General features: G+C 38.5%; 1 protein-coding gene across 3 annotated transcripts in view; it reads right to left on the reverse strand.

Annotated features, from left to right (window-relative positions):
- pak1 (p21 protein (Cdc42/Rac)-activated kinase 1) overlaps window positions 1–15,038 on the reverse strand; it is a 50,985-nt gene that overhangs the window by 17,432 nt on the left and 18,515 nt on the right. For all 3 annotated transcript variants that reach the window (XM_084123557.1, XM_084123555.1, XM_084123556.1), the window contains exons 2-4: window positions 3,719–3,935; window positions 1,231–1,325; window positions 96–243 (exon numbers count right to left, since the gene is read on the reverse strand). In XM_084123557.1, the coding sequence (XP_083979683.1) occupies window positions 96–243; window positions 1,231–1,325; window positions 3,719–3,911 (436 nt within the window). In that variant the 5' untranslated portion in view covers window positions 3,912–3,935. The remainder of the gene's footprint in view (window positions 1–95; window positions 244–1,230; window positions 1,326–3,718; window positions 3,936–15,038) is intronic.

A 15,038-nucleotide genomic window follows, 5' to 3' on the forward strand; every position in this document is an offset into this window, starting at 1 on the left:
ATATGCACATACTACATTCATTCATACTCTATTCATATTATATTATGTTCATACATCTACACTGCTATAGCTGTAATATATGAAGTGTGTCAGACCTGTAAAGCTCATGTATTTCTGGCTGTTGTTTGTTTCTTTAGAGTCGTAGAATTTAAGCACATCTAGAACCGCCTGAGGATTCTTCTTCTGCTCCAGTTTGGTGATGTTGGACGTCTGGAGTAACCGTGCCCACTGCTCAGGCATGCCCTACATAGAGAGCCACAAAAAACAGTCCTGAAAACTGTCTAAACCCTGTTAATCAATCATTATTAGAGTGACAATGAGGCTTTCAGAAGCACACTTGAGGCAAAAGCAAAGGTAAATTAGACAGACAGATAAATATAGTCACAGTACAGCTGTGTTCTGATCAGAATGAGTGTTAGTGGTGAAGGCACGCTGCGTGTTATCTGATCACCGGCGTCAGTTTAAGGTCTAATGGACTGAAGTAATTTAAACGTCTCTGTTGGCGAGGCAACGTGGTTCTGACCCACCGGCTCACATTAACACTCATTAGGCACACTGAACTCCTCTATGTTGTACAAAGGGGAAACGTACAGCTGATTTATGTTTCAGACAAAGAGCACAGCTCATGTAATATCTTATCAAACATAATAAACCAATTGTAAAGAGGAAGATAGACCTGGACCCAGAGGTTAATGCTGTGAGTTTATTCTCACTGTTTGAGAACTCCAGCGTCAAATCGGTGGAATCTATCTTTAGCGATTTTTCTTTCCGTTTATCCTTTTTTCTTGCTTGTGTGGTAGATTTTTCCCCTACGCACCTGACTTAGGTTGAACCTGATGTCCTTGACACCTGAAAATATTTATACACTACCATCACACTTGCTTTGGCATTTTCTATTTATAATCAGGTGGAGTTTGTTCAAATTTTAGCCTCAGTGTGCTATTTAAGGGGTTCTTATTGAATTTTACTTTTATATTTAGCTAGAATTTGTCTTAATTTACCACTGAAACATGGATTATTTCATCTTTATAGTCAATAAAAAGTAAACATGTTTGGATGAAAACTATTTAATCTCAAACTACCCAGATATGCAATTAAATGTGGAGTCACAAACAGATTGTGTAATTATACAGAAATATATGCATGTGTAAAAATGGCATGTATAGAATTTATTTTCTACATAGACCGTGTGAGCATTGTGCTGAAAAAGATTTTTTTGCTCACACTTACAGTGAACTCTCCAGTGACTGCGTCAAAGCCAACATGGATGGTGTGCTCAAAGTCCGACGGTAGAGAGATCTCTGGACGCTCCTTCTTCTTGTTGGCTGAGGGACGAAGATAAGGGTGGAGACACAGTTGAGTGGGAGAAGAGAAAAAAGGTTAATGGATGTTTGAATGTAGATGATTCCAATTATTTATTGTAAAATTACAACCCATCTTTATTAGACTTTGTCCACATAATTTAAATAACTTACTTTAATTATATACTCAGCAAGGATACTATATTTAAAATCCAAATAATCTCTACAGATCTTTACTGGAAAAAGTTAAAAACCAGGAAGTGCCTGCCACAGCCCTGGAGAGTTTAGTTCCAACCCCGCTCCTGTGGTTTTCAAATAAGACTAAAGGACATGACTAACTGGATCAGGTGCGGTTAGGGTTGAAGCTAAACAGCAGGAACCCTTGGTTTAAACAATGTTTTTCATGCTTGCTTATTAAATTTTTTTTGCACATTAACCTGTTTACAAGTGTTAGACAGTTCAAATAACTTAGGACACTCTGAAAAACACCAGGAGAAAGATGCTCAGGGTCCCTGCTCTCCTGCATGAACCTGCCATAGTCCCGCTGCAGGAGGCATGAGGGACACAGATGTGCCCAGAGCAATAAAATGCAATATCCAAAATGTAAGATGCCTAAGACAGTGCCACAGGGAGACAGGAAGAATGGCTCATCGTCCTTGCAGTGCCAAACCACGTGTAACCATGTGTCCCCTCAGATATGTTCGGGAAATTGTTAGGTGTTATTGTAGAAGAGTGAAGTAACATCTTACACCAATAACTGACAGATCTGTCTCAGTCCATGAGGATGAGATGCACTGTAGTGCTTAAAGCAGCTGATGGCCACAACAGATACTGACTGCTACTTTTGATATTGACCCCCCTTTATTCAGGGACTCATTAATCCATTTTTGTTTATCAAACATCTGTGAAATTTGTTCGGTTTACATCTTTGAATTCTGAATGTTCATAATATCCACACATGTGAAGAAACTAAAAAACAGTTGAAAGTTAGAGGTTGTTTAGGGCATTATTTGATGGGACATCCATTTGTAGTTGTGTCCGAAACCAAAATGGACTTTAATGAGTGCACTCATTCAATCCCACATTGCACCGCAATAACGAGTGTACAGCCAATGTACACTCAACCGAATTCGCTCCCTCGTTTTCATTCACTCCTTCAAGTGAACTGTATTAGTGGACTAATGTAGGAAATAGGGTTTGAGCGTTTAGGGGGCAATTTTGGATTCAGCCATGGTCTGTCTAAATACTCGATTCTGATTGGCTGGAAGGTGTGCAATAAAACCGTTTAATGAACAAGTAGTTCCAGCTCACTTCAATCAAATCACCGTACTATATTAAAGGGATAGTTCACCCAAAAATTAAAATTAGCCCATGATTTACTCACCCTGAAGCCATCCTAGGTGTATATGACATTCTTTTTTCAGACGAAGTGAATGGCTGTTTGACTTTGGAAGTCCATTAAAGCGCATCTATTCATGATTAAAGTGATTCATGATTCTGCGGGGGTTAATAAAGGCCTTCTGAAGTGAAGTGATGCGTTCGTGTAAGAAAAATATCCATATTTAAAACTTTATCGACTAAAATAACTAGCTTCCAGCAGACTGCCGTACGCATCGATTTACGCCAAAAGAGTAACCCTTGAACTTGATGCACATTTCGATTGTTCTTATTGTACATTTATTTATTTATTTATTTATTGATGCTTCTGGAATATTCTCTAAAGGATCACATCAACCCCTAGTTTTTGAGATATCTCCTTTTAGTAAATATTTAACACTAGTCTGCCATTTTAGGCTCATTCGTTTTTTGGATCAGTGCTGATTTTCATAAAGACAATAGTACAATATAAACACGGTCTGGCACAGTCTCAACGTAGCTATTGCGTTCTGCTCCAGTTCCTGTGTGTCGGATCTGAGCGGATGCTGCTAATGCCTATTAAACAACGGCTGGATCTCATCCTCATCTGCTCGACGCTGAAGCCAGGCAGGGTCTTTAATATTAATGATGTGTTAACGGGCTGGTAATTAACACAAAACAGGCTTCCTGAAACACGAGCCGCTCAGGACGCAGGAGTGCAAGAGCGAGACGAAGGATTGACACGGAGACATGAGTGGACGCATGTTATCAATTGAGAAAGTGTGAAAATCTGATGTCCCAAATTAAGGAGAAATGACCCAACAGAACTGTGTTCATTATTCTGAATAAATGAAACATCAAAGGTCAAAGGTTTATGGCCATAAAGTTGCTGTTTGCTAAACAGATGTCTAATAAACTGCTTGTGCTCATCGTGACCTTTGACCCTGAACCCAACCCTGAATGATTGCCAATTTTTCTGAGCTGATAAAAGGCCTGTTGAGGAAGATGATTTGTTTCCTTGTAGAAAACAATACTAGATAGTGGCAATAATTGTCACTCACTCTTGTCTCCTCCTCCGGTGAGTATGGATCGGATGAAGCCTTCTTTTCTCCTCTTGTCCTCTGGGTTGGGCGGCAGAGGTTTAGAGCCGTGATTCAGAGGGCCTGAGTCTTTACTGGACGAGCCAATCATTGTGCTGGTGTTTCTCATGGGCGGAGCTGGCGGCTTGTCTTCTACTTCCCCATTGTCTGACATCTTCAGCTGTGGGCGTGGCAAAATCTGAAACAACCATTTAGAGCTAGTTAGTGAAAAGGGGAGGGGCTTAAGTAAATCAACAACATGGGTTGCTGGAATGAAACTGAAGACATAATTAGATTTACCAAATTACCACCAATCTTCTTTTAATAGTATTTAGTATTTAGATTAAACTAGGACACAGCAGGGGGAAAAAAACAAGCTAAGAGAGGAGGGAAACACCCACTGAAGCATCACGGTTTCCACAAAAGTATTAAGCAGTTCAAATGATTTCAACATTCATAATAATATGAAATATTTCTTGAGCAGCAAATCAGCATATTAGAAGGATTTCTGAAGGATCATGTGACACTGAAGACAGGAGTAATTATGCTGAAAACCACAGGAATAAATTATATGTTCAAAAGTATTTGAATAGAAAAAAAATTGGTTTAATTGTTATTTTTTACTGTATTTTAATCAAATAAATGCAGCCTTGGTTGGCCTAAGATACTCGTTTCAAAAATGTGTGTGTGTGTATGCATGTATGTGTGTGTGTTTATTCAAATCACTAACCCTAATATGAGTCATATTAATAGTAATTTGTCCCTTATAAACCACAACAAACTAAAGCATAAATGAATGTAATTGAGTTTTCGGTAACACTTTAGATTAGGGAACACCATTCAATATTAACTAGGCTGGTTGCTTATTAGCTTGCATATTATTAGCATATTGGTTGTTTATTAGTACTTATAAAGCACATATTAATGCCTTATTCTACATGACCATTTCCTTGATCCCTTAATCTTACCTCACACTACCATCTTACTACTATCAATAAGCAGTAATTAGGAGTTTATTGAGGGAAAACTCATAGTTAATAGTGAATATGTGTTCACCAAACTAAAGTGTTACAGAGTTTTCATTTATGAATCTTTTCTGAAAGGAGCAAACAGTCCAAAAGCAGCCCCATCTTTGCTGTAAAACCCCCCACATAACTCATTGCAGTGAATCTGACATCAGTCCTGACACCTCGACTCAAACCAGGGTTATGTAATATTGGACAGACAGCATTATTTTTGGTTTGTGGCTGGTTAACATGAAATGCTTTTGGGAAGCTGACATGTCCTGTAGCTTGACATGTTATTCTCCATTTAAAACTATTATTATCATGTATAGGTTTTACTTTTATGTGCTCATACTAATGCTTATACAAGACTACATGGAATATTTGTGCTTTAAAAGCTGGACATTGAGAAAACAAACAATATTTATCTAAAACACATACACACTGCCAGCAGTAGTAGTAATATGATATGTGTTAATCAATGCCAACAGAGATATCTAGAGAGCAGAATGCTAATATACACACACAATACAATTTTACGACATCTTTTTAGAATTCTGAGAAAATTGCTTTTACACAACATTTACTCAAAATGACCAAATATAAGTCTATCACTAACGACTAGTTGACAACAATAAAAAAGCTGAATCTGAATAGTCTGTAAAACTTCACCTTACCAAAAACCTCTCGGCATACCGACAAGGACTTCCATCAGTATTCCCGTAAAAAAAAAAAAACACCTCCAGATCCCGCTGGACGCTGAGAGAGTGTGTGAGAGAGACTGTGTGTGTGTCTGTCTTCTTTAAGAGGCTGTGCCTTCCCTGATGTGATGTCACAGGTGAACAAAAAAAACTATGAGTTTGATCTGTGACTGACTCGCCATGAATGGTGTAACATGATAGCAGAGACTGAGAAAAACACACAGACAATACAAATAGGAAACTGTATTACCTGTAAACACACTTTAGCCACAAGCAAACAGACATCGAAAAGGCAGCAGGGCAAAAAAAAACACACAATCAAAAACAACACGGGTGTGTTGAAGTCACAGAAACACTAAACGCGTGCACACACAGCTGGTGAATGACTGTTTGAGACAGACAGGGTCCATGTGGACGTGTGAAACCCTTTACACTTTCATGTTTGCTTTTCTATCATGGTGGGGGACTTTCAATTGACCTCTATTGTTTATAGCTGAGCTAATTATATTTTATATAGCCTAACCCTAAATCTAACCCTCACACAAATGTTTTTGCATTTTTATATTTTTGTGAAAATGTTTATTTATGCGTTTATTCAGCCATTTTCCACTTGGAGATTGTTGACTGGCCTATAGCTGATTCCAGGTTGAACTATCCTTGTGGAGACATTTAGTCCTCACAATAGACACAATAGACCTGACCCACAAAACACACACACACATACAGACAGACTAACAACACCCATGTGGACTCAGATTTCAGACAGCACTGTCACATTTAGCAGAGGCCTGTCATCACTGTGGTCTCTTTTATCTCTCTCACACACACACAGACACACACACACCTTAGTTAAACTAAACACAGATTGGAGGTCTTAAAGTCTTTAAGACGAAGTCAAATGTCTCAAAAACACTTGCACACATCTATTTAAAAATTAAAATGGAGAGACAGAGCAATAGCATGATGAAATTAATAATAAAATAATTTGATAACTAAATACATAAATTAAAAAAATTACATAGATAAATTGGTAAATAAATAGTTAAATACAAACAAATCTGAGAGAAAGAGTGATTGGATAATGAAAAAAAAAAAAAAAAATTAGATAACTAAATACATGTTGGAGCTTGAAGCCTCGTGGCCAGCATGCCGACAAATAGCACGGATGCGTTTCAGGTGACCCGAGTTCGAGTCCCGCCTCATGGACCCTTCCCGATCCCGTCCCCCTCTCTCTCCCATTCTGCCTCCTGTCTATTCTATACTGTCCTATCGAATACATATATATATAAATTAAAAAAAATTACAAATACATAAAAAAGTTACATAGATAAATAGGTAAATAAATAGTGATACAAATAATAATAATAATAATAATAATAATAATAATATATGAATACAGAAAAAAACGTTTGTTGTTTGATCTGAACAAACACTGAAAATTACAAATAAAAGTCACTGATATAAAGTTGCAATTATGAGAAACAAAGTTGCCATTACGAGATTTAGATCCACAAAGTCACAATTTTAAACACAAGTGCACTAGTTTTAAAGACAAAGACCAGTGAAACAGCAGGAATGAGGAAGTGAGTAAGTCTCAGGGACTTTGGTCTGGTCTCTGGTAATTAAATTAACCTCAGTGCTGACACACACACATAAGCATCTAACAAACCTCAGGTGCATTTCATTCAAGTAAACAAAGGGCTTCATTCACATTTGAACTTCAGTGTTCCCCTTCATCATTGTCTCAAAGAGAACATGCAAAAATAAGAACCAAGTTCTGAGGCATGAAAACCACCATAGGAAGATCCCAAACATATACCGTAAGAGGAAGATGTTCTAGTGCGTAACTGTGACTATTAGGTCAAGGTCATCCACACTTAAATGACATGATAACACCAGATGATTTTTCCTGTGCTGCTTTACCGCGTGACGTACTGGCGAGACATCGAACATGTGGTTCGGCCTGTGCTTAGTCATGTGTTTGTCAGGTACCATTACTGATCGCTTACAGTATTTCACTTCTTCATCCTCACCTGCTGCATTCAGCTCCCCTGATTTTCCTTCAAACATCAGCGGAATTACTTCAATTTCCATGTCTTCAGCTACAATCAATGGGTTCTGATTCAAAAAACATTCACTAAAAATCCCATTGATTTCAATTGAAATACTGAGTGGAAACAGGCTAAATGATGCTGATGCACACATCCCACCTGCTTCAGCCTTAAAGCTGCAATCCGTAAGTTTTGTGCTCAAAATTTACAAAAATTATATAATGAGCGAGTACATCATGAATCCATTTTCCAAACCGCGTTTTTGTCTTATCCTGAATCACTACAGTACACCTTTAATAAATGTTTATACTCTGACTATTTTAGACTGGTTCGGGTCGTACCACTGCGGAGTAGCCCAGTCCCTGAGTGACTTCTCATAGACACAAACAGAGAGAAGAAGCTCTGGCTACTATGTTCTTCTGCAAGACGCATGAAGTTCTGCGTCAAAAGTTACGGAAAGATGAGGTGGAAAACCGTGGTACTTTACATATTCATGGTACTTCAAGGAACTTCTAAGACCAACGTGGTGGTGTTAATATGGTTCAAACTATAGATCTGTACAACTATAACAACTAAAATTCAATTAGCAATGTGTCTCAACAAATAAACTGGAATGTTACCCAGCCAGAATACCGTGTGGAGTGTCGTTATTTTTAACTACAGCTAAAAATTAATTAAAATCTAATGGTTATGGTAAGGGGCGTGACATTTCCCAAACACGCTTGAAGCAAATCACAACACACTGGGCCAGCTGACCAATCAGAGCACATTGCACTTTTCGGAAGGAGGGGCTTCATAGAGACATGAACTAAACAGAGCATTACTGACAGACTGGAAAAAGAGGTGCTGCAACAATGTCAAATATGTGAAAAATAAGGTGTTAATGTAGGTGTCTAGTAGACCCCAAAAACTAAATCAAGGCATAATAGATTCTCTATAATAATAATAAAACTATATAACTAATAGTAAAATGACAATGCATGCAGAGGTCCTCTCTCCTGACAGAGATCAGATGGGGTTTTCTTAGCACATGTGAGATGAACAAAGACACATCATTCATCAGGATAAGAATAGCTCTGATCTCTCTAGAGGTGTAACAGAGCGAGGTGTGACGGAAGCACAGAGGCTTCTTCAGCTATTTAAATAGCCATTGCTATAAATGTAGGAATTCTGTGAATTTATGGATTGCCTTGTTAAGCAGGCCAGTTTGTACGTGTAAGAAAAATTGAATTCTGGATAGGATATGAGCAGGGTTTCTGATTACTCCTCGCACATGCTAATCACTGTTGTGGCATTCTTTCAAGTCACCGGACAGGTTTTAGTAAATGTTTCCTGAAGTCATTTCTCTGACATGTGGTTAATTTGCCTCGGGTTGCGAAAAACAGCCTTCATGAGACCTGCAACGCAAGGCCAGAAACAGATTTTCATTACCTTTGTGAAGCCATGCAGAGACAGAACTGGCACACATGCGGTTTAATCTCATGTTCAAGCTGGTGTTAAGAAAATTATACTAAACAGAGACACGTGAGAGAATGTGTATATAAGATGTCTCTTCCTTAGAGTAAAATTGCATTGAAAGCATCTTAAAATATTCACAAGTCAGAAATACATCACAAAATCATATTTTGAATTAGCTTTTATTTTTAGATTTTCAGTTTTCACTTTAATTTTAGTTTAAGTTTTAGTCATTTCAATGTGCTTTTGTCCAAAAAAATAATTGTGTGTGTGTGTGTGGGGGGGGGGGGGGGGGGGGGGGGGGCATATTTCAGAAAACAAAGCCTCATACAAAAATCATGGAACTAATCTTGCAAAATTGCTGTAGTTAGTTCTAAAAAAACTAAAGGTTTTCCGGTGCATCAACCATATCTGTATCTTGTGCATGACAATGTGATATCTGTGACCAATATGCATTTATAATTTTAATGAATATACAAGGTGTATAGGCGTTCAGTCCCAAGGCTGACTGCTTTTTTTGCAGCTCTCTTCCAGTGAAGACATTGCATATTAATGAAATGAACCTGTCTCTCTCCTCCAGAGGATAAATTTACACTCGTCTTTCTGTTAGACCTCGTTTGAACTTCTGTGTGATGTCCAAACACTTTATGACAGAGTGATCCGTCATAGACATGACGGATCCGTTTCATAACAAGACCACTGAGACCTGACTGCACATCAGAGTCTCTCGACGATCCATTCGACTCTGGACAGGGGAGAGACATTCACAGTGGCCTTTTTAAGTCAACATTAAATCAGTTTTGCTTTCCTAATAAATGTTCCTGGTCATAATATGCATGATTCATCGCTAAACATTATTGTAAAGGAAATAAAATAGTTTGTTTTCACAGTCTTTTATCAAAATGTGAAAATGTCTAAAATGACTTTTATGCTGATGTATTAGAATGTGTTAAAAGCATTCGAATCCTCTTGGAAAGAGCAAGTTATACATTATTTCCTGATAAATATTCATTTTCAATGTGCGCAAATGCATTGAAAATGATAGTTGATGATGCCTGTAAAGACAGTGGTACTAATCAATGAATTTACCATTCCAACTCAAAACTTAAACTATGTGATATTAGAACAGTTGAATATTCATAACTTTCTGAAAACTGTATGACAGCTCCATCATGCACAGAATATATCACATGGGCGATCAAACTCTGCGTTCAGTGGCGTCAAACCTCTGTCGTTCCCTGGAGATCCAGCTTTTAAAGAAAACACGCTCACATCTCCCCAGGAGGACGCGCTCTTCCAGGGTTAAACTGGGTAGCAGGCGGTAAAACACGCACACGCACAAACACACACCCACACACACACCCTCCAGACAAAATACTTACATATTCTGATGTTCAAAGACGGATGATGTGAGAATGAGCAATGTGTGTGTGTGTGTGTGTGTGTGTGTGTGTGTGCATAGCCTGGCATCTGTTCAAACCAAGAGAGATGATCACAACAGCGCCAGCGGTCGGTGTTACAGACGGAAAAACAGTGTCGCAGCTTTATGTACATGCTAATGATCTACACGGGGTGGGGTGCAGGCAGACACTTTTAGTGTATATTTTATCATATATTAAAAAAGCACAGCTCCTCAATTTTCCCAAGACACGAAGGAATATTGAACTCACAGATTTGAAGTTGAATTTGCTGGTAATTCTTGTCAGGCAAACAGCACATTATGAATGTTCTGAAAGCAATTATTATTATTATTATTAACTCCTGCCCTGAAGAATCCGCACAACAAATATTCATATTTAATCCACAAAACAAATTACAACTGGATTCACACACATTATCTCGTTCATTAGTTTACATCCTGGTTCTTAAAATCACGTGTTGTTCCTCCGAGCATCAATATATTTGTGATAATGTTTAAGCCCTTCCTGAGAAGTCAAGCTGGATCTTAACATCACAGACACAAAATTTAAAAGAGTTGGTTAAAGTTTTAAATAGGATGACTTGTGTAAATATATTCCAACATATATGACATGAAAATATTTGTTATGTCAAATAAATAAAAATAAAAACAAAAGGCATTTTCTTTTTAAAAAGATAACATCTAGATTGTGCAAATGGTATACAAACATGTGAGAAAAAAGCACCACATTATTATGCCTGCAATTAGTATAATGTAACTTACAGTATGATGTAAAGTAAATATGTAGTATGATATTGGGAATCAGATGTTAATACTGAATTTAATGATCCACTTTATTTACATCATACCTCAGGGTACTTCAATGATTACCATGGTACAACAACTAGATACAGTATGTGTGTGTGGTTTGATTAGCCATATTTAGGGGACAAACTTGGCCTAAGTGGGCTAAATGTGACAAAACCTGGCATTGGGGACATCTGGGGATGTGCACAATTTAAAAACAACTTTGAAATTAAGTAAATAATGCTGTTTGTTATTGGAACAAAATAAAATTTTGGGGTTTAGGTTAATGTTAATAGAACAAAGCTAGTTAAGTGTGTGTGTGTGTGTGTGTGTGTGTGTGTGTGTGTGTGTGTGTGTGTGTGTGTGTGTGTGTGTGTGTTTGTGTGTGTGTGTGTGTGTGTGTGTGTGTGTGTAGCGGAACTACAGAGATCATCCAATAATACCAGAGTCGTGATGCTGCCACGGCCAGAGCCCAACTACAGCAGATGGTACTGAAGAAACATGGCCAATTTACATAGAAATCAACAGACAGAGAATGAAATGACGACCTTCAACACAAGATTTCATCAGTGACCATAACAATACTCAAACTCAACATTTGTCAGACTGGTTCAAATTGGCTTAGCTCTTGGATTAGTCTTGAATACTTGGATTAGTGTTGGATAAACTTGAGCATAACATGCAAACACACAAATTAACACAAGTGAACTGTCCAGACCATCATTTTGTACTGGTAGCATGGCAAAACCTCATGGAGGATGGAGGGAGACTTCATCACGTCTGTCTCTCTCAAACACAAACACATTTACTTTTCTTAAACATCTACTGTTTCGAAATAAAGCTAATAATAAATACCAAAGCCACTTGAAGGCAAGCCTGCAACCTTAGCCAAAAAAAGTGTAATACCTGCTTATGCTGCGGTATGCAGGGAAGGAGACGAGGCAATTTTTTTTAATGGATGTCAATGGAGGAGAGGCTTCACTACGCTTTTGTGAGGAAAAAACGTATAATTTAATGAATCAAGAGCCCATAGGCTTATCTTCAACAAGTTTGCACTTAAACATTAGTTCTGGATTTATCTATTTTTAGAGTTTACACTGAAGAAAATGCTGTTATATAAGAGAAGTCACAGACAATTGCGCGTTGCGACAGGTATGATTCAGTTTACGGCACTTCTCATTCATTTCTATAGTATCCACAAACAGTGACTGACTGTCGCACAACTCTGAATGAAATTCAGTGACGTCAAGGCTGTAATGTGATTGGTTATCAAGGCACACGTGATCCAAGTTAGCCATTACACTTTCTCCAATGGTAGAGCCACGGACCCTTGTATCTCCCAAAAATAACGTCTCTGTACTACAACCTAACCGTAACGCAAAACTTTCTGCATTTTAAAAATTGTTTAAAAGAAAAAAAAAAACTATTTATATATTGTTTTTTCAAATGAGGACATTCCCAGATATCCCCCAAAAGGATTTTTTTTGGTCAGTTTTAGCTGACTTTGGGCGATAAATTTGTACTAAGTAGTTACAGACAAACACAAATACAAGAAATTCTTGTTCTCAGCTGGCTTTGGGCACAGATTGGACATCAAGTGGAGACTGAACACTGTACCAAAATTGTTTATCGTATAAAAATATTGTAAAATCAATACTTAAATGTAGGGATGGATGATTTGGGAAAAAACTAATTGAACATGGCAAAAACTCAAGTTTATTTTTAGGGATGCACAATTTGGTCAACGATTTTGTGATAACTCTCACATTCTTAAAATTAAACACTTTGTATAAATGTTCCATCAGATGCTTTTAAAATAAATCTCACATTTCAACTCATGCATTTGAATAAAACTAAGCTGACTCCGTTTTTATGTGCTTTAGTCATAAAGAGAGATCGTACGGTTAAACATATACATGCTATGTTTGGATTCCTCTATCCTGAGTCTCGCTGTAGTCTGACAAGGAAGAATTACCCATGAGCCACAGTATTGATCTGAGATCCAGAGCCCATCTTACAGCACTCAGCAGTACCGGGCTAAGGAAAAACCTTGAGCCAGAAGCAGATCAATGAAATCGACCTCACAGACACTGTCTTTAGAGTTTCTAACAGGCCATTCTGTTAGTCAAACTCCTAAATGTGCCATCACAGATCCGCTCTCTTGTCCTGTGCAGCGAACCTGGATATAATCCCTTCCCCCTTGAGTTTAGAGTCCCGTAGAGACCCTCCCTTCCACCCCCAAAAAATAGATGCTATTGTCTCTCTTTTTCGTCTCCCAAAGGACTCTGCAAGCAAGATGGCCGTATGTTCCTTAAACTAACATTTCACGGGGGGTCTCATTAATAATGCCCCTCTGAGTGAGCGACACACATAGATCTAGACTGGAGCTTCACGCTGAGACGTGTCTCATAGATTATGCCGGTGCATTTGAGGTCTGCAGTGCCGTCCCTCCAAGCATCAGGGATGAGCCCCGTCTGTTGCTGGACAAATGATGGGACATAAATTGAAGTTTTATGGCTCCCCTGAAAGTGTGTACTTCCTGTTTCCCATGTTATTTTTGGTAATGATGTGTTTATCTGGTTAAAATGCAGCCGTTGGGGACGGATTGGAGCCGCGTGGTTGTCACATGGTGGATTGTGATCTAAAATGTTTTGCATATTGTTCAGTTTATGCAGTTCACAACAATATTAATACACTTAAAGGAAGGGTAGGCAATTTCAGAGAGGCTAGCAATAGTAAGCTAGCTTTGAAAGCATAAGATCCCACCCTCCCTTCGAAGCATCTCCAAAGCCACGCCTCCTCCAAAACACATGAACGCTAGAGCAGAGTCTGCAAAGTGTCACGTGAGACGACGTTATTACCTCATGACTCAAAGCACATAAAATTACAATAATAATGAACGTAAACAACTTACAGAGCTCTTGTACAACCTGATTAGATCAGTTTCAGCGTTGATAGTGTTACCAGTGAAAGGCACGAGGACGTGAATAACTCCGAGTAGAACTTCACGGGTTGCCATCTTGTAATTACGGTTATGTAATGATGTGAACACAGCATAAGCTTCTTGTTTTGGTTCAGGAGGAACTGTAAAAGGTGGCTGGTGTTTGTTGACAACTCTGCATAGCATGAAAAGTACTGATGACGGGTGATGTCTGCGCAAGCATTTTCTATCCAATGATTGGATGAACATTTCTTTATTTTTTTTGTACATTTTTTAATATTAAGACCACTTCCATTATTGCTTGCTATCAGGATTTGAAAAGAGAGTTTCATCCAGTATAACAAAAAAGTGTTTATTAAAAAAAATGCCTAACCTACCTTTAAAGGTGCTCTAAGCGATGTTGGGTGACGTGACGCCACTTCTTGTTGACGTTCGAAGTATTGTCAAACAAAACGGAGGCTAGCTCGACCCTCCCTCCTCCTCATCCCTTCCCCTCGCCCTACTTTCCGTTCTTCCTTTTCCCTCTTCTTTGCTATTTGTTCATCGGAACGTCGTCTCTTTGGTCGTGTGTCGGCCATATCAAAATTCAAAAGAATATAATTCTAACGTTAGTCGTTGTCGTTGTCTAGGACATCTCTCCTCTAGCTAACTTCCCTCTTCATGCTTCTCTCTCCTCCACTCCCCACACCCCCCTTCATGTGCACGCGCACTAACCCCCCAAACCCCATATCATTCTTGTCGGTTATTGTCTGGAACACTGTTTGTTATGTTTCGTGGTCCAGACTGGGCCAGTTTGTTTTTGTTGTCATTTGTGGAGCCTTTTACAGTGTGTTCAGGGGAAAGGCAGCTAGCGGATAGTGAGGAGATGTTTGCTGTATGTGACAAAAAAAATGTTTCAGCCTAAAAAACACGTGACATCGCTTAGAGGGAGCACCTTTAAGAAG

This window comes from Abramis brama (genome assembly GCF_963993115.1).
Source record: "Abramis brama genome assembly, chromosome: 9".
Taxonomy (NCBI): Eukaryota; Metazoa; Chordata; class Actinopteri; order Cypriniformes; family Leuciscidae; genus Abramis; species Abramis brama.